The sequence below is a fragment of the Ahaetulla prasina genome, chromosome 4 (assembly GCF_028640845.1).
Source record: "Ahaetulla prasina isolate Xishuangbanna chromosome 4, ASM2864084v1, whole genome shotgun sequence".
Taxonomy (NCBI): Eukaryota; Metazoa; Chordata; class Lepidosauria; order Squamata; family Colubridae; genus Ahaetulla; species Ahaetulla prasina.
This window is the reverse complement of record NC_080542.1, coordinates 2,625,886-2,646,954: the sequence shown is the minus strand read 5'-3', so window position 1 is coordinate 2,646,954 and position 21,069 is coordinate 2,625,886. Positions and strand designations below refer to the sequence as shown.

At 50.1% G+C, this 21,069-nt stretch overlaps 1 protein-coding gene across 1 annotated transcript in view; it reads right to left on the bottom strand.

Annotated features, from left to right (window-relative positions):
- The window catches only part of DNAH2 (dynein axonemal heavy chain 2), a 187,912-nt gene that overhangs the window by 45,447 nt on the left and 121,396 nt on the right, over positions 1-21,069 (bottom strand). The window contains exons 45-54 of the mRNA XM_058183311.1: positions 16,585-16,737; positions 14,743-14,895; positions 14,546-14,637; positions 13,560-13,758; positions 10,629-10,853; positions 10,001-10,105; positions 8,136-8,324; positions 4,358-4,443; positions 1,857-1,987; positions 767-910 (exon numbers count right to left, since the gene is read on the bottom strand). Coding sequence (XP_058039294.1) covers positions 767-910; positions 1,857-1,987; positions 4,358-4,443; positions 8,136-8,324; positions 10,001-10,105; positions 10,629-10,853; positions 13,560-13,758; positions 14,546-14,637; positions 14,743-14,895; positions 16,585-16,737 — 1,477 coding nt within the window. The remainder of the gene's footprint in view (positions 1-766; positions 911-1,856; positions 1,988-4,357; positions 4,444-8,135; positions 8,325-10,000; positions 10,106-10,628; positions 10,854-13,559; positions 13,759-14,545; positions 14,638-14,742; positions 14,896-16,584; positions 16,738-21,069) is intronic.

Below are 21,069 nucleotides of genomic sequence, written 5' to 3'. Positions count from 1 at the left end.
TAATAATAATAATAATAATAATAATAATAATAATATTTTAATTTGAATACTGCCCTTCTCCCGAAGGACTCAGGGCGGTGCACAGCCAGAATAAAATACAAAGAAAACAATACATATAATATTAAGAACAACCCCTTAAAAAACTTATTTGATTGGCCAAAAATTTTAAAATACAGTAACACCCTATAAAAATTTACAAAAATTTAAAACCCATAAAAGCAGATTAAAAATTTTAAAATCAAGCCAGTCCAGCTAGACGGAATAAATAGGTTTTAAGTTCGTGGCGAAAGATAGAAAGATAATAGACAGACATATGATAGCTGGGTGGATGAATGGATGGATGGATGGATGGATGGATGGATAGGTGGATAGATGGATGGACGGATGGACAGAGAGACAGACAAATAGACAGATAAACAATAGCATTTAAATTTATATACTACTTCATAGTTACAGCCCTTTCTAAGCAGTTGATAAGAATTAACCTTTTCTCCAAAGCCCCTGAAGGCAGGAGAAGAAGCAACGGATGGAGAAATTTCCTAAAAACGAGGACAATTAACCAGTGGGACAGCCTGCCACTAGAGGTTGCGGGTGCTCCTTCACCCACTTATCCGTGATGGGATATAGGGTCTCTTGCTTGAGCAGGGGGTTGGATTAGATGACCTCCAAGGTCCCCTCCCACTCTGTTCTATCCACATTCCTGCCCGCCCCCCACCCTACCCCAGTCCCCCGCTAGGGGGGAAAAACGTAGGCTGTTCCCACTCACTGTGCTCGATGGCATCCCGGAAGAGCACCAGCCTCATGGGTACCACGCCTGGGGTCCGGTTGTAGTCTCCCAGCGCCCGCTCCATCTCGGCCTTCAGGACGCCCATGTCCATCATGTCCTCGTAGACGTTGCGCATGAAGTCACCTGGAGAAGGAAACGGTACCCCCTTTCTGGATTGGGGTGGGGGTGGGGGGGTCTGGGAAGGGGCTGTTTCTGCCCCCATGGATGACCCTCTTCCCATTTTCGGGAGTCCCGGAGCGCGGCTGGGGAGATCTGGGGCGACCACGATGGCGCCCCAAATTTCCCTGGCCGAGCGAGACCGTTGTTAAGTGAATTCATGGGCCTCTGTGGCTCAGGCTGCTAAGACAGTCTGTTATTAACAACAGCTGCTTGCAATTACTGCAGGTTCAAGTCCCACCAGGCCCAAGGTTGACTCAGCCTTCCATCCTTTATAAGGTACGTAAAATGAGGACCCAGATTGTTGGGGGGGCAATAAAAGTTGACTTTGTATATAAATATACAAATGGATGAAGACTATTGCTTGACACAGTGTAAGCCGCCCTGAGTCTTCGGAGAAGGGCGGGATATAAATGCAAATTTAAAAAAAAAAATTCTGCTCCGTGGTTTTCTCATTTAAATTAGTCGATGGAAATAGAAAATACAGGGATAAATTTTGTAAAAAGGAATCGGAAACGAGGAGGGATGGAGGGAAAAAGGGGAAAAAAAAAAGAAAAGAAAATATAGGGGCTGGACTAGAAGGCCTCCAGGGTCCCTTCCAGTTCATTCTATTCTATTTTATTAAATAGTTAATAAACAGTAGATGATCTCCTGCTTAACAACTGTGATAATTCACTTAATGACCATGGGATTCACTTAATAACTGCTATGATTAACAACCATGACAAAAGAGTTAAAACTTGCCGGCTTCTCACCATCAAAGTCAACAGAGGAAGCCGGATTCGCTTTAACGACCGTGGGATTCATTTAATAAGTAATGATTCGCTTAACGACCATGGGATTCCCTTCATCACTGCTAGGACTCGCTTAAGGACGGTGGCCAAAGAGGTGCCCGAGGGGCGTTGGCACCTACCAAAAATGGGCGACCGCTTGCTGGGGCAGATGTGGTGGAAGGTCAGGTCAAAGAAGGTGCCCAGCTTCTCTCCCAAAAGGGCCACGAAGGTCTCCATGTCGGTGGTGTCCACCAGGCGGTCCGAGAAGACCCTGCCAGGAAAACAAAAACCTCACTCTGGCGCCCCCTGTTGGCCATGGCCATCATATACACGCACACGCACACACACAAAAACACAAAGAGAGACAGACCGAAGCAGCCTCTTGCAAAGCCATCTCCAGCCCAGCAGGGGGCGGTTGGCACCTTCCACTCAGAAGGGGAGGATGGGCTTGACGGAAGAATAGAATCACAGAGTTGGAAGGGACCTTGGAGGTCCTCTAGTCCAACCCCCTGCTGAATAGAATAGAATAGAATAGAATAGAATAGAATAGAATAGAACAGAATAGAATAGAATAGATGGAATGGAATGGAATGGAATGGAATGGAATGGAATAGAAAATATGGAATAGAATGGAATAGAATAGAATAGAATAGAATAGAATAGAAAAAAGTAGAATAGAATAGGAAAATAGAATAAAATAAATAGATGATAGGATAGGATAGGATAGGACAGGACAGGACAGGACAGGACAGGACAGGACAGGACAGGATAGGATAGGATAGGACAGGACAGAACAGAATAGAACAGAACAGAACAGAACAGAACAGGAGTAGAGTAGAGTAGGATAGGATAGGATAGAAAAATAGAATAGAATAGAATAGAAAATATGGAATGGAATAGAATAGAATAGAATAGAATAGAATAGAATAGAATAGAATAGAATAGAATAGAATAGAAAAAAGTAGAATAGAATAGAATAGGAAAATAGAATAAAATAAATAGATGATAGGATAGGATAGGATAGGATAGGATAGGATAGGATAGGATAGGATAGGATAGGATAGGATAGGATAGGACAGGACAGGACAGGATAGAACAGAACAGGACAGAACAGAATAGAACAGAACAGAACAGAACAGAACAGGAGTAGAGTAGAGTAGGATAGGATAGGATAGAAAAATAGAATAGAATAGAATAGAATAGAATAGAATAGAATAGAATAGAATAGAATAGAATAGAATAGAATAGATGGAATGGAAAATATGGAATGGAATAGAATGGAATGGAATGGAATGGAATGGAATAGAATAGAATAGATGGAATGGAATGGAATGGAATGGAATGGAATGGAATAGAATAGAATAGAATAGAATAGAATAGAATAGAATAGAATAGAATAGAATAGAATAGAATAGAATAGAATAGAATAGAATAGAAAATATGGAGTGGAATGGAATGGAATGGAATAGAATAGAATAGAATAGAATAGAATAGAATAGAATAGAATGGAATGGAATGGAATGGAATGGAATGGAATGGAATGGAATGGAATGGAAAATATGGAAGGGAATGGAATGGAATGGAATGGAATGGAATGGAATAGAATAGAATAGAATAGAATAGAATAGAATAGAATAGAATAGAATAGAATAGAAAATATGGAGTGGAATGGAATGGAATGGAATGGAATGGAATAGAATAGAATGAGATAGAATAGAATAGAGATAGAATGAGATAGAATAGAATGAATAGAATAGGAATGGAATAAAATAAATAGAGGATAGGATAGGATGAGGATGGGATAGGATGGGATGGGATGGGATAGGATGAGGATAGGATAGGATAGGATGGGATAGGATAGGATGGGACAGGACAGAATGAACAGAACAGAACAGGACAGAACAGGACAGAACAGGAGTAGAGTAGAGTAGGATGGGATGGGATAGGATAGAAAATAGAATAGAATAGAATAGAATGGAATAGAATAGAATAGAATTGAATAGAATAGAATAGAATAGAATAGGAAAATAGAATAAAATAAATAGAGGATAGGATAGGATAGGATAGGATAGGATAGGATAGGATAGGATAGGATAGGATAGGATAGGATAGGATAGGATAGGATAGGACAGGACAGGACAGAACAGAACAGAACAGGAGTAGAGTAGGATAGGATAGGATAGGATAGGATAGAAAAATAGAATAGAACAGAACAGAATAGAATAGAATAGAATAGAACAGAATAGAATAGAAAAAAGTAGAATAGAATAGAATAGGAAAATAGAATAAAATAAATAGAGGATAGGATAGGATAGGATAGGATAGGATAGGATAGGATAGGATAGGATAGGATAGGACAGGACAGGACAGGACAGGACAGAACAGGACAGGAGTAGAGTAGAGTAGAGTAGGATAGGATAGGATAGAAAAATAGAACAGAACAGAACAGAACAGAACAGAATAGAATAGAATAGAATAGAATAAATAAGAGAATAGAACGGAACAGGAGTAGAGTAGAGTAGGATAGGATAGGATCACAGAGTTGGAAGGGACCTCGGAGGTCCTCTAGTCCAGCCCCCTGCCCAGGCAGGAAACCCTACATACCACTTCAGACCAGAGGAAGCAGGGCGAGGGAGCCCACCTGAAGCATTCGTGGATCCAGAGACGGGTCAGGCTGGTTTTGGTGTCGTGGAAGTCCTTGTGGGCCCTCAGCATCCCTTGGAAGACCTGAAGGAGGAGGAGGGGGAAGTTAACAGACCCCCTTTGAGAGACGGGACACAACCGCACACTCTTGAACACAAGACCCCCCCGACCGTTGCTAGACGCCAGGGAGAAGGGGCCGTCTCTGTCCTTCAACCTCCAAGCCTGCTGGCCTCTGCTTCTTCGCGGTGCCCCCTCGGTGGGAAATAAGTGGTCCATTAAGACGCTTTGCAACACAGGCGGGCCAAGCTGCAGGAGGAGGAGGAGGAGGAGAAAAGGGGGGAGGAGGAGGAGGAAGAGAAGAGGGAAGAGGAGGAAGAAGAAAGGAGGAGGAGGAAGAAGAGGCGAGGGGGGAAGAGGAGGAGGAAGAGAAGAGGGAAGAGGAGCAGAAGGAAAGGAGGAGGAGAAGGAGGAGGAAGAGAAGAAGAGAAGAAGAAGAAAGGAGGAGGAGGAAGAGGAGGCGAGGGGAGAGGAGGAGGAGGAAGAGAAGAGGGAAGAGGAGCAGAAGGAAAGGAGAAGGAGGAGGAGGAGAAGAGGAAGAGAAAGAAGAAAGGAGGAGGAGGAAGAGGAGGAGGGAAGAGGAGGAGGAAGAGAAGAGGAAGAGGAGCAGAAGGAAAGGAGAGGAGGAGGAGGAGGAGGAAGAGGAGAGGAAGAGGAGGAAGAAGAGGAGGAGGAAGAGGAGGCGAGGGGAGAGGAGGAGGAAGAGAAGAGGGAGGAGGAGCAGAAGGAAAGGAGAAGGAGGAGGAGGAGGAGGAAGAGGAGGAGGAAGAGAAGAGGGAAGAGAAAGAAGAAGAAAGGAGGAGGAGGAAGAGGAAGAGGAGGCGAGGGGAGAGGAGGAGGAGGAAGAGAAGAGGGAAGAAGAGCAGAAGGAAAGGAGGAGGAGGAGGAGGAAGACTGTGGGGTCCTTGGTGCTCTCTGAGCTGGGTGGTTTTCTTGCAGGCGTCTCATGACCCAACTAGGGAACGTCATCAGTGCTAAAAGGGAGTGTGCAGAGAGGAGAGGAGGAGGAAGGGGGGAGGGGGAGGAAGAGGAGGAGGAAAGAGAGAAGAAAGGGGAGGAACTGTGGGGGTCTTTGGTGCTCTCTGAGCCGGGTGGTTTTCTTGCAGGCATTTCCTGACCCGACTAGATAACATCATCAGCGCTAGAAGGGATGGCAGCGAGATGATGATCCGCAGCAGTGCTGATGCTGTTCCCTAGTTGGGTCCTGAAACGCCTGCAAGAAAAAAACCCCAAGCTCAGAGGATCCCAGAGCTCTAGCTATTCTCTCCTATCTCTACCAACAGCCACCGGGCCAGCCTTCCGTTCTATTTTTTTCTTTCTTTCTTTCTTTCTTTCTTTCTTTCTTTCTTTCTTTCTTTCTTTCCATTTATTAACCATTAAGCGGGAACAATGCAGCGGAGGGCTCACTGAAGCAACATACGTATAGCCTGATTTAATTGGATTATCTAAGAACCTGGAACTGGCTACTAGCTGCACAGAATTAATCAGTTTAAAGCAGGTGAAGTAGACACCGCCTCCCCATGTTGCTCCTTTCTTTCTTTCTTTCTTTCTTTCTTTCTTTCTTTCTTTCTTTCTTTCTTTCTTTCTTTTTCTCTTTCCTTCCTTCTCTTTCCTTTTTCTTTCTCTCTCTCTCCCCTTCCTTCCTTCCCTTCTTTCTTTCCCTGTCTCTCTCTCTCTTTTCTTTCTCTCTCTCCTTCCTCCCTTTCCTTCTCTTTCTGTCTCTCTCCTCTCTCTTCTTCTTCTTTCACTCTCTCTCTCTCTCTCTCCCTTTCTCTTTCCTTCTTCCTTCCTCTTCTTTCTCTTACTCTCTCCTTCCTTCCTTTCCCTTTCTTTCTCTCTCTCTCCCCTCTTTCTTTCTCTTTCTCTTTTCCTCCTGCCCTTTTTCTTTCTTTCTTTCCCTTTCTCTTTTCCTTCCTCCCTCCCTTCCTCCCTCCCTTTTTATTTCTCTCTCCTCCCTTCCTTTCCCTTTCTTTCTCTCTCTCCCCACTTGCCTTCTTTCCTTCTCTTTCTTTCTCTTTTCCTCCCTCCCTCCCTCTTCCTTCCTTTTCTTTCTCTTTCTTGTTCTCTCTCCCCCCTTTCTCTTTTCCTTGCTTCTTTCCTTCCTTCCTCCTTCCCTCCCTCTTTTTCTTCCTTCTTTTTTTCTTCCTTTCTTTCTCTCCTACCTTTCACTCTTCCTTTCTCTCTTTCCATTCTTTCTTTCTTTCTTTCTTTCTTTCTCTTTTTCTCCCTCCCTCCCTCCCTCTTTCTTTTTTTCTCTCTCCTTCCTTTCTTTCTCTCCTTCCTTTCACTCTTCCTTTCTCTCTTTCCCTTCTTTCTTTCTCTCTTTCTCTCCTTCCTTCCTTCCTTCCTCCTTCCTTCCTTCCTTCCTTCCTTCCTTCCTTCCTTCCTTCCTTCCTTCCTTTCTTTCCACTTTTCAATTAAACTGCTCTTCCCTGCGCAATTGCCAGTCAGCAGAAACCCTCGGTTTCCCTTCCTTTTTTCTGGAGTAAAATCTGCTTGTCTCCCCTGATCCGCCTTCCATCACATCAACTCTTCACGGTTCAAGGTGTCATTTGAATGATCAAAAAAACCCCAAACAAACCCTTTTTTTTTTTTTTTGGTTTTGTTTTTAACAAAGCCGAAGATCTAAATCAGGACCGGCCTGGCATTGGGATACCTACGTCCTATTTGAAGCGGTGGGAAAACACAATAACAACGGAATAATAATGTTGTCGTGGTTCGGAGAAGCCCTGGGGGGGGGGGGAATGCCGCACTTTTACACTTTGAGGAGCGAGACCAAACCCCCCCCCCCCAATTTCTGGCTGTGCTCTGCACCCCTTTAACCAGCTGAAAGGGGGGGCAGGCTGGCACTGGCAGCCCAGCTCACGGGCATCCGGCCTTCATTTGATGTGCGAGAGAAGAGCTTCGGGGCTTAAAACCGGGGATAAACATTCGGTGGCATTTGATGTCTCCAAAGCCGCAGTGCCCATTTGATGTGCGCTCCGCATCTCTGCCTTGCATGGAATCCTAATGCTCACAGCCTCTGGGCATCCGCGGAGGCAGCAGCGCAGGAAAACACGAAACCCTTGGAAACGGTTTGGCTCGCGATAAGAAGGCCCGGGTGGCCACTTGGGGCACAGTCACAAAAGATGGAGCGGTTTGCGCCCTTCCCCGCGATAGGAGAGAAGCAGGGAGGGGGAGGAATTCCCTGGGATTTGAGGAGGGGGGGGAGAGACACACACGACCACAGGATGTTCGGAAAAACTTGGGAGGATGGAGAAAAATCTTCTCCGCTTCCAAGCTTTGAGGAGCTAAGCGGGACTCGCTTCCTTGCCCGAGGCACAACCGGCTCCCGACCCATGCAGGGAGCCCGCCGCCCCTCCGCGTGCGGGTCGCCTGGCATTGCTTCAGTGAAGGCCCCCCCCCCCTCTGCCAAGGGCGATGTGATTCCTGAGAAAGGAACTTCGAGGGCAGCACAAATTCGGACAAACTCCTCCTGCTTTGTTGTTGTTTAACGGCAACCGAATGGATTTAGCAGAGTGTTTTACTGGCCGGATGCTTTTCCCTGTCGCCAGTGCGGAGTTTTGCTCAACAGACACATTCTCAACGTGCCCAGAGAGAGAGAGAGAGAGAGAGAGAGAAAGATCGGCCTCTACCTAGGATCAAACTCGCGGCCTCCTGATCGGGAGGCGAGAGCGCCGCCTCTCTCGGCTAAACGCCCCACTCCTCCTTCTTCCTACCTTGGAAATGTCCCGCAGGTTGAAGAGGTAGTGGATTTTGGCCGGCGTGGGCAGGAACCGTTGGACCACGCTGTTGTAGAGCTCCACCGTGGCCTCGGTGATGACGTTGCCGATGGGCTTGACGGCCTCCTCAAAGTTCTGCAACTTCTGGTTGATCATGGTGCCGAAGATGCGACGGATTTGGGAATCCTGTCCGGAGGGGGAGGGGAGGACGGGAAGAAAATCAGGAAGGCGGGCTGGGGGGGGGGAACAGCAGGACGACACCCTCCCCGTCTCATGTGGCTCTGAGTTAAGCCTCCAACGGCAGGAGATGTCTTTCTGGAAGTCCTCTGCATGTTAGGGTGGGATTGAAAAAACGTTAGCAACTGGTTCTCTGCCTGGTTGCTGGGTGGGCGTGGCCATGGGGGCGTGGCCTAGTCGGCTTCCTGTACCACAGTAGGGAGGGTGTTTTCGCCCTCCCCAGGCTCCCGAGGCTTTCCTTGAGCCTCCGGGAGGGCGAAAATGGGCCTATTTCCGACTTCTGGAACTTCCGGTAGGCCCGTTTTTCACCCTCCCAGAGCCTCTGCGTGGGCCGTTTCATTTACCTGGCATCCAAAACGGGCCGCATGGAGACTCCTGGGGGTGGAGGAGCGGGTGGGGGGTAGGGGAGACTACCGGTTCGACGAACCAGATTAAAATCAACATCCGGTTCACCCAAATTCTGAATCCGAACCGGGATTCAGCCGGTTCGGATTCAGTCCGAACCGGCTGAATCCTACCCCTGCTTCAAGAGTTGCAGGGCATAGATTGGTTCTGATACATAGGCAACACGCTTGGACCCTCGGAGGTTAAACCCGGAGACCCCGTGATTTTTTGGGGGTTCCAGCACTTGAGGGAAAATGCCCCCCCCCTTGCAACCCCCCCTCCCCGTCCTATAATGTGAGTGAAGGCCGACGTTCAAAGGAGCCCATTGAAAACTTGGAACAAATGTTGAATAAGAGAGAACCTATCTCAATCTTGGTTTCTTTAAGACGTGTGGACTTCAAATCCCAGAATCCAACAGCCAGCATTGCTGTGAAAACATTCCCACCACCACCGCTGCAATCTTGGCCACTTTCAGAGGTGTGGACTTTCAACTCCCAGAATTCCCCGGCCAGTTCTTCGTTTCACTTTGCTGAAGTCAAGATATATTACACTTAACTGCATACCCACCGTCTATTAGGAAAGTTACCCTATGCAGCTGGCTGGGGAATTCTGGGAGTTGAAGTCCACAAGTCTTCAAGTGGCCAAGGTTGGAGACCCCTGATTTAAGACCGGTGGACTTCAACTCCCAGAATTCCCCAGCCAGCTCTCTTTTTTTCCCTCACTTTGCTGAAGTCAAGATATATTACGCTTACTTGCATACCCACCGTCTATGAAGAAAGTTACCCTACGTGGCTGGCTGGGGAATTCTGGGAGTTGAAGTCCACACCTCTTTAAAATGGCCAAGCTTGAGAAATCCCAAATTATATTCCACAACGGGGCCAACACCCCAAAGCCGATCTCCTTCCACTTCAACAGGAAAGTCCGGTGCAAGGTGTAAGGGACGTGAAGATGGGAGCTTCCGGAAGGTTCAGAAGGAGGTAGAGATACCACGGTGAACTTCCTGCATTGGGCCCTAGCTGTGCCTTGCCAGCAGGGCCCACCCAAACCTACCCCCGTCCTCTTCCCATCGTCCCCATCCTGCCCTCCGCCGAAGAGACGTTAGAGCCGGGTGGGTCACCTCTGCAGGAATTGGTGGCAGAGAGGATGAGGAAAAGTTGGCTAGGGGGTCCCTCTCCTTCGCTCGCCAGCTTAAGCCCCGACCCGCGGCCCCCTCCTCGGCTCAGATGCCAAGCAGTCCTTACGGTGGGGAAGGTCATATTGATGAGGTTGAAACGGCTCTGCAAACGGCTGGAGATCACCGTACGCCCTCCTCCGGGGGGTCCCATGGCTGCCATCAGGAACATGTCCTGGGGGGAGGGGGGGGGGAGACAGACGTCCTCGTGGATCAAAAAAAAAGGGGAGGAAAAAAGGACCCACCCACCCACCTTCCCCGCAGCCCACCCTCTGGCTGCGAACGGTTTAGTCGTCTCCGTGCCAATGCCGGCGTCATACGAAGAGGAGAACTTTAATCGTCGGCACGGCGTGTGCCACCCTGCCCTTCCCTCAGGGGTGTGTTGGGGGGGGGGCTGTGCCGCACCGGCCCCCCTCCTCTTCTCCACCCCTGACTGAAATCCAGAGACACGCCGGCCTCTGTAAGACAATTATTCCGGGCACTGCCAGCTGCCGCGTTTTCAAACAACCCAGGGGTCTAAAGAGACAATGCCGAGTTCGGTGCGTGACCGCATTTAATGCGCCGGAGAGGCGCCTTGTAAAAACAATCGGTCCTGGCAGGCGGGCGGGTGGGCGGGAAGGAAGGCGGGCATCGTGGGGGGGGTGGGAGTCTAGGGGGGGGGCACGGCAGGTGGGCGAGGGCACCGCCCCGGTTTTCACCTTGATGTGTTTGATGGTCTGCTTGGTCCGGTCGTACCAGAAGCCGTAGTCGAGCCAAAGGCGGAGGAGTTCCAGAGGGGGCTGGGAACCGAACGTGTCTTTGGCCGGCATGTTGAGGTCATCCATGAAAGTGATCATGCTTTTGCCTCCCATGGGGACGTAGACGCCCTTCGTGCGCTTCTCCACGCGGCTCTCGATGATGCTCTGGACGTTGTTGGAGGTGGTCTGCGGGACGGGACAGGGAAGGGACCCCCTTTACCGAAGGGGGGAGACCCAAAGAACCAGGCCCGGAGTCGGGGAATTTCGGTTATAACAATTGCAGTAGCCCTTAGACTTATACACCGCTTCAGGGTGCTTTTACAGCCGTTTGCAGAGTCAGCCTCTTGCCCCCCAACAATCTGGGTCCTCGTTTTACCCAGAAGGCTGAGTTAACCTTGTGCCAGTCAGGATCGAACTGCTAGCAGTGGGCAGAATTAGTCTGCGATCCTGCATTCTAACCACTGTGTCACTATAGCTTCCTTCCTTTTTTTCCTTCTTTCCTTCCTCTCTCCTTCCTTCCTTCCCTTCTACCTTCTTCCCTTTTTCTCTTCCTTCCCTTCCTCCTTCCATCCCTTTTCTTTCCTTCCTCTCTCCTTCCTGCCTTCCTTCCCTTCTTCCTTCTTGCCTTTTTATCTTCTTTCCCTTCCTCCTTCCCTCCCTTTTCCTTCCTTCCCTTCTTCCTTCTTGCCTTTTTCTCTTCCTTCCCTCCCTTTTCCTTCCTTCCTATCTTTCCTTCCTTCCTTCCATTCTTCCTTCTTGCCTTTTTCTCTTCTTTCCCTTCCTCCTTCCCTCCCTTTTCCTTCCTTCCTTCCCTTCTTCCTTCTTGCCTTCTACCTTCCTCCTTCCTTCCCTTCTTCCCTTTTTCTCTTCCTTCCCTCCCTTTTCCTTCCTATCTTTCCTTCCTTCCTTCCATTCTTCCTTCTTGCCTTTTTCTTTTCCTTCCCTTCCTCCTTCCTTCCCTTTTCCTTCCTTCCTTCCCTTCCTCCTTCTTCCCTTTTTCTCTTCCTTCCCTCCCTCCCTCCCTCCCACTTCCTTCCTTCTTTCCTTCCTTCCTTCCTATCTTTCCTTCCTGCCTTCCCTTCTTCCTTCTTGCCTTTTTCTCTTCCTTCCCTTCCTCCTTCCCTCCCTTTTCCTTCCTTCCTTCCCTTCCTCCTTCTCCTTTTTTCCCTCCCTCCTTCCTTCCTTCCTTCCTTCCTTCCTTCCTTCCTTCCTTCCTTCCTTCCTTCCTTCCTTCCTATCTTTCCTTCCTATCTTTCCTTCCTATCTTTCCTTCCTGCCTTCCCTTCTTCCTTCTTGCCTTTTTCTCTTCCTTCCCTTCCTCCTTCCCTCCCTTTTCCTTCCTTCCTTCCCTTCCTCCTTCTCTTTTCTTTTTCCCCTCCCTCCCGCTTCCTTCCTTCCTTCCTTCCTTCCTTCCTTCCTTCCTTCCTTCCTTCCTTCCTTCCTTCCTTCCTATCTTTCCTTCCTGCCTTCCCTTCTTCCTTCTTCCCTTTTTCTCTTTCTTCCCTCCCTCCCTCCCTCCCTCCCCCTTCCTTCCTTCCTTCCTTCCTTCCTTCCTTCCTTCCTTCCTTCCTTCCTTCCTTTACAGCCCTCTCTAAGCGGTTTACAGAGGCAGCCTCTTGCCCCCCAACAATCTGGGTCCTTATTTTGCCAACTCAGAAGAACGGAAAGCCGAGTCAACCTTCAGCCTGGTGAGGATCGAACTGTTGAAATGCAGGCAGCCGGCAGGCAGCAGAAGTAGCCTGCAGTACTGCACTCTAACCACCGGGCCACCGTTTACGGCAGCGGTCACCAACTGGTGGTCCACGAGAAAATGTTGGTGGTTCTCAGAAAAATTATTTGCACTTTTTATATTGCACTAAATCAGGGGTCCTGAAACTACGAACCCCCCCCCCCCGGGCTGGATACATGCAACGAACGTTTGTGTTGCTGCAGAGAGTCTCCCCCTTCGGGGTCTTTTTGTGTGGGTCGGAGGGGGGAAGAAATTCTGACTTGGGGTCTGCTTCAACTTCCTGCTGTGGGGCTTTGGGCGAAGGCTGGAGGGAAGAACCGCTGGTGGAGAAGAGCCGGAGGGCCTCGTTCCAGTGGGACTGCATCATGGCCTGGAACTGGCTGCCCATCTCAGCCCACTGAGCCTCCAGGCGCCGCTACCTGGCCTTGCACTCCTGCAGGTCTTCCCTCTACTTGGAAAGCCTATGTTCCTAGTCCTCAGTGAGGTGCTTCTGCTGAGCCTCCTTCTCCATCAGAAGAGTGGCTGGGACGGGTGAGTAGAGGCTTGACGTGAGTGATACTGAGTTGGCCACACCCACCCAGTCACATGACCACCTAGTCATGCCCACCCAGCCGGTCATTAGGCAGATTGTATTAGTGGTCTGTGGGATTTAAAATCATGAATTTAGTGGTCCCTGAGGTCCGAAAGGTTGGTGACCCCTGATTTACGGCCATCTCTGTTAATTCTGTTATTCTGACAAGAAGGACTACGGGAGACATGACAGCGGTCTTCCAATATTTGAGGAGCTGCCCCAAAGAAGAGGGGTCAACTTCTTCTCCAAATTAACCGGCGGAACAGCTTGCCACTGGAAGTTGTGGGGGCTCCATCGCTGGAGGTTTTCAAGAAGAGATTGGATAGCCATTTAGACTAGAATAGGAGCTGGAAGGGACCTTGGAGGTTTTCTAGTCCAACCCCCCGCTCAAATAGGAGACCCTATACCATTTCAGACCGGCGGCTGCCCAGTTTATTCGCCTGAAACCGTATAGGGTTTCCTGCTCGACCAGAGGGATGGACTAGATGACCTATCAGGTTTCCCTTTCCAACGCCGTTATTCTGTTCCCTTCTTTCTGCGAAGGCTTCCCTCTTGTCCTTGTTTGGGATCAAGGGCGCAGGTGGCTCGTTACCTGGGCGGACATGTTGATCACCAAGACGGCCCACTTCATGCTGTCCAGGGACTGAAGGACCCCCTGGGCGATGGAGGTCTTCCCCGTGCCCACCATGCCCGTCAGCAGCACCGGCTGTTGGTTGGCAATCAAGGCGTTGACGAGATAGTTGTAGCGCATGGTGTCCACGGTCGGGACAATGATCTTGTAGAAGGGGATGCTGGGGAGAGAGGAGCGGAGGGAGGGCTCGGCTCAGGACCAGGGCTCGGCCATCGCCCACCCCTGGGTAGATGCGCCCGCCCCAAGCTGAGTCCTGGTGTGGGTGGTCCCTTCCAAGTTAGCTCTCGCGGCTATGCCGAAAACCCTTGTCGAGAGGCATGAAGACGTCCGACACGAGACACAATTCCCACGGTTGTCAACCCAGCTGGAAGCTGAAAGCTGAAAGCTTGGAAGCCAGTTCACTGTTCTTGATGCTGTCTGTCCCTCGCACGGGCGGGCAGCTGCCCGTGACCGCTCGGGGATCGCACCTTCCGGTAATTCCACGCCGCTGATTGGATTAGGGATGAGGGCGTGTGTGTGTGTGTGTGTGTAGGTGTGTGTAAATGGATGCAAGGCACTGGCTTAAATCACAGACGCTCGGCTGGCAGCCGTGAGGGACGGCGGGGGAAGACAGCAATTGGGACGTCGTGGTTGGTTGCGCGGAGGCCGGAAATCAGGGAACTGAGAAACCAAGCTGGGCATGAAGTGGTTAGCTCAGCCACGGAGGCCATGTCTTCACCGTCACCTCTATGTGGGGGTGGGGGGGTCCTCGACTTACGACCACAATGGATCCCAACATTTCCGTTGCGGAGCCGGACAATTGTTACGCCGAGTTTAGACCCAGAGCGAGACATTCGTTGAGTTTTGTGACCTTTCCTGACATAGTAGTTCAGGGAATTACCGCGGTTGTTAAGAGAGTCACGCGGTTGTTAAGTGAACCTGGCTGACTTGTCCGAAGGGTTACTCACTTGGGAGGGTATCTCCACATCTTGGGAAGGTTATCCTCGAAGGCAACCCACTGCTTCCTCTTGGGGTCCACGTAATACTCGTAGACGGTGTCCTGCGGAGGAGCAAGCGAAGAGTAGGTGAGGTGGATCTTCTCACAGCGTTTGCTTTTCCCGACCAATCCCGGAAGATCCCGGAAAGCCAAGCAAATCTGAGCGACCTTGTTAGGGAAGGATCCTTCGATTTCCCGCAGGAAGTTGTCGATCTTCTTCCGGCCTTCCTCGTCCACCGCTGCGCACAGCGACCAGATCATGCTGAAGACGTAGTACATTTCCACCAGGGTGGAGTAGTTCTCCGTGTCGGTGAGATTCAGCTGGAAGGAACGGGAAGATCCTCGCTTAAGGGCCACCACCAGCATCTCCCTAAGACAGGGACGTGGGGCAGAGAGAGACGGGCCAGACCGACAGCGTGGAAGGTCTGTTCGAGCCCAAGCAGGTCCCTCACTTAACACAGTTCATTTAGTTTGTCTTCTTTTCTTCTCTCAGCAACGGAATGGAGCTGAGTGTTTAACTGGCCGGATGCCCTTCCTGTTGCCAGGGCGGAGTGATATTCAGCAGATAAATTTTCATTGAGCCCAGAGAGAGAGGGAAATATCTGCCTCTACTCAGGATCAAACTCACAGCCTCCTGATTGGGAGGCGAGAGCAGCGCCTCTAGGCTACCGCACCCCCTCTGACGACAGTTCATTTCGTGGCTGTTTGAAATGACAACGGGACTAAGAGAAGGGACTTAGGACCATTCTGAGCGTTTTTCACACTTACGACCGTTAGCAATGCCACGACTGTGTGATCAAAACCCAGATGCTTGGCAATGGACTTGTATTTATGACGGTCGCAGTGTGAGATCACCTTTTGCGACCTCCTAACTAGCAAAGTCAATGGAGAACCTTGGATTCACTTAACAGTTCGAATCTCATCAGGGTCAAGATTGACTCAGGTTTCCTTCCTTCCTTTCCTTCCTTCCTTCCTTCCTTTGTTCCTTCCTCCCTCCCTCTTTCCTTTGTTCCTTCCTCACTCCCTCCTCATTCCTTCCTTTGTTCCTTTGTTCCTCATTCCTTTGTTCCTTCCCTTCCTTCCTTTGTTCCTCCCTCCCTCCCTCATTCCTTTCCTCCCTCTCTCCTCCTCCCTCTCCCCCTTTTTCTTTCCTTCCTTTGTTCCTCCCTCCCTCCCTCATTCCTTTCCTCCCTCCTCCCTCTCTTCTTTCCTTCCTTTGTTCCTTCCTCCCTCCCTTTCTCCCTCTTTCCTTTGTTCCTTCCTCCCTCCCTCATTCCTTCCTTTGTTCCTTTGTTCCTCATTCCTTTGTTCCTTCCCTTCCTTCCTTTGTTCCTCCCTCCCTCCCTCCTCCCTCTCCTTTTTCCTTCCTTCCTTTATTCCTCCCTCCTCCTTCATTCCTTTCCTCCCTCCCTCCCTCTCCCCCTTTTTCCTTCCTTCCTTTGTTCCTTCCTCCCTCCCTTTCTCCCTCTTTCCTTCGTTCCGTCCCTTCCTTCCTTTGTTCCTTCCTCCCTCTCTCTTTCCTCCCTCCCTCCCTCCCTCATTCCTTTCCTTCCTTCCTCCCTCCCTCCTTCCATCCTTCCTTCCTTGCCACCATTGTTAAGTGAATCACTGCGGTTGTTAACTTAGTCCCACGGTCGTTAAGTGGCCACTAAACAAACTATTGGAGAGTGGCGGTGGCCTATAGGTGGAGCTCTCGCCTCACAATCAGGAGGCTGTGAGTTTGATCCTAGGTAGAGGCCGATATTTCTCTCTCTCTCTCTCTCTCGCACGATGAGAATGTATCTGCTGAACAAAACTCCGCATCGGAAACAGGAAAGGCATCCGGCCACTAAAACACTCCGCTCCGTTCAGTTGCCCCAACTCTACCCTGCCAGGGATTAGAGGGTCGTTAAAAGAAGATGATGACTAAACGGACTGTTGTAAGTTAAAGATTACCTGCATTAGAAGGAGCCCAGGGCAGGTGGGAAGGGGTGGGAACGAGTGGGTGGGTCCCCCTTGCCCAGCGCTTACCCCTTCCTCAGCCAAGGAGGAGAAGAGTTTGCAGAGAGACACGATGCCGCTGTATTCAACGATGGGAACCAACTCCTGGCAATTTTCCTTCTTGAAGTTCAGGATCTTGTTGGTGAATTTGTCAAACATCCGCTGCAAAGTTTCCGTTTCCACCTGGGAAGAGAGAGGGGCGCAGGGGCGCAGAAACGGGGGGGGGGGTTTCAACTCACCGCGGCCAATTCGCCCCGAGGACAGGTTCCCGCCGGACGATTCGGGAACAAATGCAAAAACGACGTTAATTTCAATGGAATCGTGGCCGTAAGGTTTAAGAATGCCCATCCAGAAATACAAGAGTTGCAGTAATTCCGATGGACTCAATCGATCCATCAGAGCAAAGCTGGAAGGGACCTTAGAGGTCTTCTAGCCCAACCCCCTGCTCTCAAGCAAGTGACCCGATACCAGCGATGGCGAACCTAGGGCACGCGAACCGGAAGATGGCATGCAGAGCCATCTCTATCGGCACGCCAACCGTCACCTGTTGCTCTTCCGAGTTCTGGCACACCGGCCAGCTGGTTTTCTGTGCGCGCCGGAATCTGAAAGAACAAGTGTCTGGAGCGCATGCGCACGCCGGTAACCAGCGGGTTCTGACAGGTTCTGGAGAACCAGTAGCGGGAAATTTTGAGCAGTTCGGAGAACCGGCAAATGCCACCTCCGGCTGGCCCCAGGAGTGGGCTGGGAATGGGGATTTTGCAGTATCCTTTCCCCAGAAGTGGGGGAGGGAATGGAGACTTTGCAGTATCCTTCCCCTGCCACACCCAGCCAAGCCACGCCCACAGGACCGGTAGTAAAAAAAAAAAATTGGATTTCATTCCAGAAAGGTGGCTTTCCGATCTTTTTTTTTTTAAAAAAGTAAAATCTACAGGGATGGAGCACGGCCAACTTCTGGTAACAAGCATTCCTTTTGAATCCATTCCTTTTGATATGTACGCCTGTTGTGGCCTGCTTACTCTCTTCTAATCCCTTCCTCTGCAAACGCTCCACTCTAGGAGATTCGGAGACCAAAAAAAATAAAAATAAAAATACAGCCATGGCTGGCTGAGGAATTCTGGGAGTTGAAGTCCATAAATCTTAAAGAAGCCAGGATTGGAGACCCTTGCCCTATACCCATTTCAGACAAGTGACCGTCCAGTCTCTTCTTTAAAACCTCCGGCGATGGAGCTCCCACAACTTCTGGTGGCGAGTCGTTCCACGGGTTAATTGTTAATTGTCAGGAAATTTCTCCTGAATTCCAGGTTGCTTCTCTCCCGGATTAGTTTCCATCCGTTGCTTCTTCTCCTGCCTTCGGGGGCTTTGGAGCAGGGGTCTCCAACCTTGGCCACTTTAAGCCTGGTGGACTTCAACTCCCAGAATACCCGCCAGCAAAGCTGGCTGGGGGATTCTGGGAGTTGAAGTCCACCAGGCTTAAAGTGGCCAAGGTTGGGGACTCCTGCTTTGGAGGATAGCTTGACTCCCTCTTCTTTGGGGCAGCCCCTCAAATACAGGAATACGGTTCTTAGGTCACCCCTGGTTCTTGATCGTTAAAAGTAACCGAATGATTCATACAACGAGTTGGCCTAGAGACTCTCAAGTTTCTCCTCCCACACAGTCATTTCTTCTTGAGGTTTTTGCTCCTTATCATCTGATCAGCCAACGGGTGTCCCCCCACCCCACCCCGTACCAAAAAAAAAACCTTGAGTTCTTGCTTCCTCTTAAAATCACCCCTCTACGATTTTGGGGATTTTCTACCCCACAACGTATAAGGTACGTCTTCAGGAAGGAAAAGTACAAGAAGCGGTGAGGGGGGCGGGCAGCCTCTTCTCAAAAGGCAGCCGTCACCAAGGGGTGGTCCACGAGAAAATGTTGGTGGTGGTCCACAGAAAAAATATTTTGCATTTTTTACATTGCACGAAATCAGGGGTCCTGTTGTGCCTCGCCCGCCCTCCTCTCCGCAGCCGGGCCCCTCTCATCTCCTGCTATCTCAGCCAGAGACTGATAGTGAAGAAGAATGGCCTGGCATGCCTCCAGCCCCCAGCCCTGGCACCTTGCCCAGACAGACTGAGCAAACAAACCTCCCTCCTACAGCGTGTGAGCACGAAGCCAGCCATGTGCTAGAATTGCCGGCAGCAGATCAGGAGGACGGAAAGTCACAGTGGACGGATCTCCGCTTTCGGAGAATGGAGAGGCGACGTCAGCAAAAGGAAGGGAGAGGCAGGCCTGGATAAGTCCCATGGCCTATATAAAGGATCTGCTTTTTGGCATTCCTTGAGTCAGGCCAAATCTCATCTGGTTGCTGAAGTCACACCTTGGATTCCTGCCTGCCCTGAGAACTCTGACAGGACTTTGGCAAAGCTGCAGAGGCTTCGTGGCCACGCTTGAGACAGACTTCCCCGACCCGGCCACCAGAGGAGGAGTGGGACACGACAGGTCCTCAACTACGGCCCCTGAGCTGGATACGTGCAACGAACGTTTGTGTTGCTGCAAAGAGTCTCCTCCTTCGGGGTCTTTTTGTGCGGGTCGGAAGGGGGGGCAGAAATTTCGACTTGGGGTCTGCTTCAGCCTCCTTGTATGGAGCTTTGGGCGAAGGCTGGAGGGAAGAGCCGCTGGTGGCGAAGAGCCGTAGGGCCTCGTTCCAGTGGGACTGCATCATAGCCTGGAACTGGCTGCCCATCTCAGCCCGCTGAGCCTCCAGGCGCCGGCACCTGGCCTTGCACTCCCACAGGTCTTCCCTCTGCTTGGAAAGCCTATGTTCCTAGTCCTCAGTGAGGTGCTTCTACTGAGCCTCCTTCTCGGTCAGCTCCAATTTGCACTGAGCTGTTTCGCCAACTCTTTCTCGTGGTGGCTGCTTAGCTCCAGCAACTGCTTCCCGTCGGGGCCCTAAGGAGCCTGGGTGGGGAGGTGAGGAGTGGCTGGGAAGGGAGGGGCGAGTAGAGGTTGGCGAGGCGCCCCTTCAACATGAGTGACATCGAGTTGACCATGCCCACCCAGTCACATGATCGGCTAGCCACGCCCATCCAACCAGTCATTGTTGTTAGTTGCGGTTGTGTCCGACCCATCGCGACCCCATGGACAACATTCCTCTAGGCCTTCCTGTCCTCCACCATCCTCTGGAGTCCATTTAAGCTCCCATCGATTGCTTCAGTAACTCCATCCAGCCACCTCGTTCTCTGTCGTCCCTTTCTTCTTTTTTCCTCAATCTTTCCCAGCATAGAATAGAATAGAATTTTATTGGCCAAGTGTGATTGGACACACAAGGAATTTGTCTTGGTGCATATGCTCTCAGTGTACATAAAAGAAAAGATACCTTCATCAAGGTACAACATTTACAACACAACTGATGGTCAATATATCAATATAAATCATAAGGATTGCCAGCAACAGAGTTACAGTCATACAGTCATAAGTGGAAAGAGATTGGTGATGGGAACGATGAGACGATTAATAGTAGTGCAGATTCAGTAAATAGTCTGACAGTGTTGATGGAATTATTTGTTTAGCAGAGTGATGGCCTTCGGGAAAAAACTGTTCTTGTGTCTAGTTGTTCTGGTGTGTAGTACTCTATAGCATCGTTTTGAGGGTAGGAGTTGAAACAGTTTATGTCCAGGATGCGAGTGATCTGCAAATATTTTCACGCCCTCTTCTTGATTCGTGCAGCATACAGGTCCTCAATGGAAGGCAAGTTGGTAGCAATTATTTTTTCTTTATTTTCTTTATTTTATCTTTCCCAGCATTGGGCTCTTCTCCAGTGAGTCCTTCCTTCTCTTTAGGTGGCCAAAGTATTTCAGTTTCATCTTCAGGATCTGGCCTTCTAAAGAGCAGTCAGGGTTGATCTCTAGAACTGACTTGTTTGTTCGCTTTGCAGTCCAAGGGACTCGCAGGAGTCTTCTCCATCACCAGAGTTCAAAGGCCTCAATTCTTTGACGCTCAACTTTTCTTATGGTCCAACCTTCACAGCCATATATTGCAACTGGGAAAACCATAGCTTTGACTATACGCACTTTTGTTGGCAGGGTGATGTCTCTGCTTTTTAGTACGCTGTCTAGATTTGCCATAGCTTTCCTCCCCAGGAGCAAGCGTCTTTTAATTTCTTGGCTGCAGTCCCCATCTGCGGTGATCTTGGAGCCCAGGAAAATAAAATCTGTCACTACCTCCATTTCTTCCCCATCCATCTGCCAGGAATTGAGAAGGCCAGATACCATGACTTTAGTTTTCTTCATGTTGAGTTTCAAGCCAACTTTTGCACTCTCCTCCTTCACCCGCATCAAGAGGCTCTTTAGTTCCTCTTCGCTTTCTGCCATTAGAGCCGCTCATTAGGCAGATCATATTAGTGGTCCGTGGGATTTAAAATTATGAATTTAGGGGTCCCTGAGGTATGAAAGGGTGGTGACCCCTGTGTCGTGTCCCACTCCTCCGCTGACGGCCGGGTCAGGGAAATCCGAATCAGGCGTGCCTCTGCAGCTCTGCCAAAGT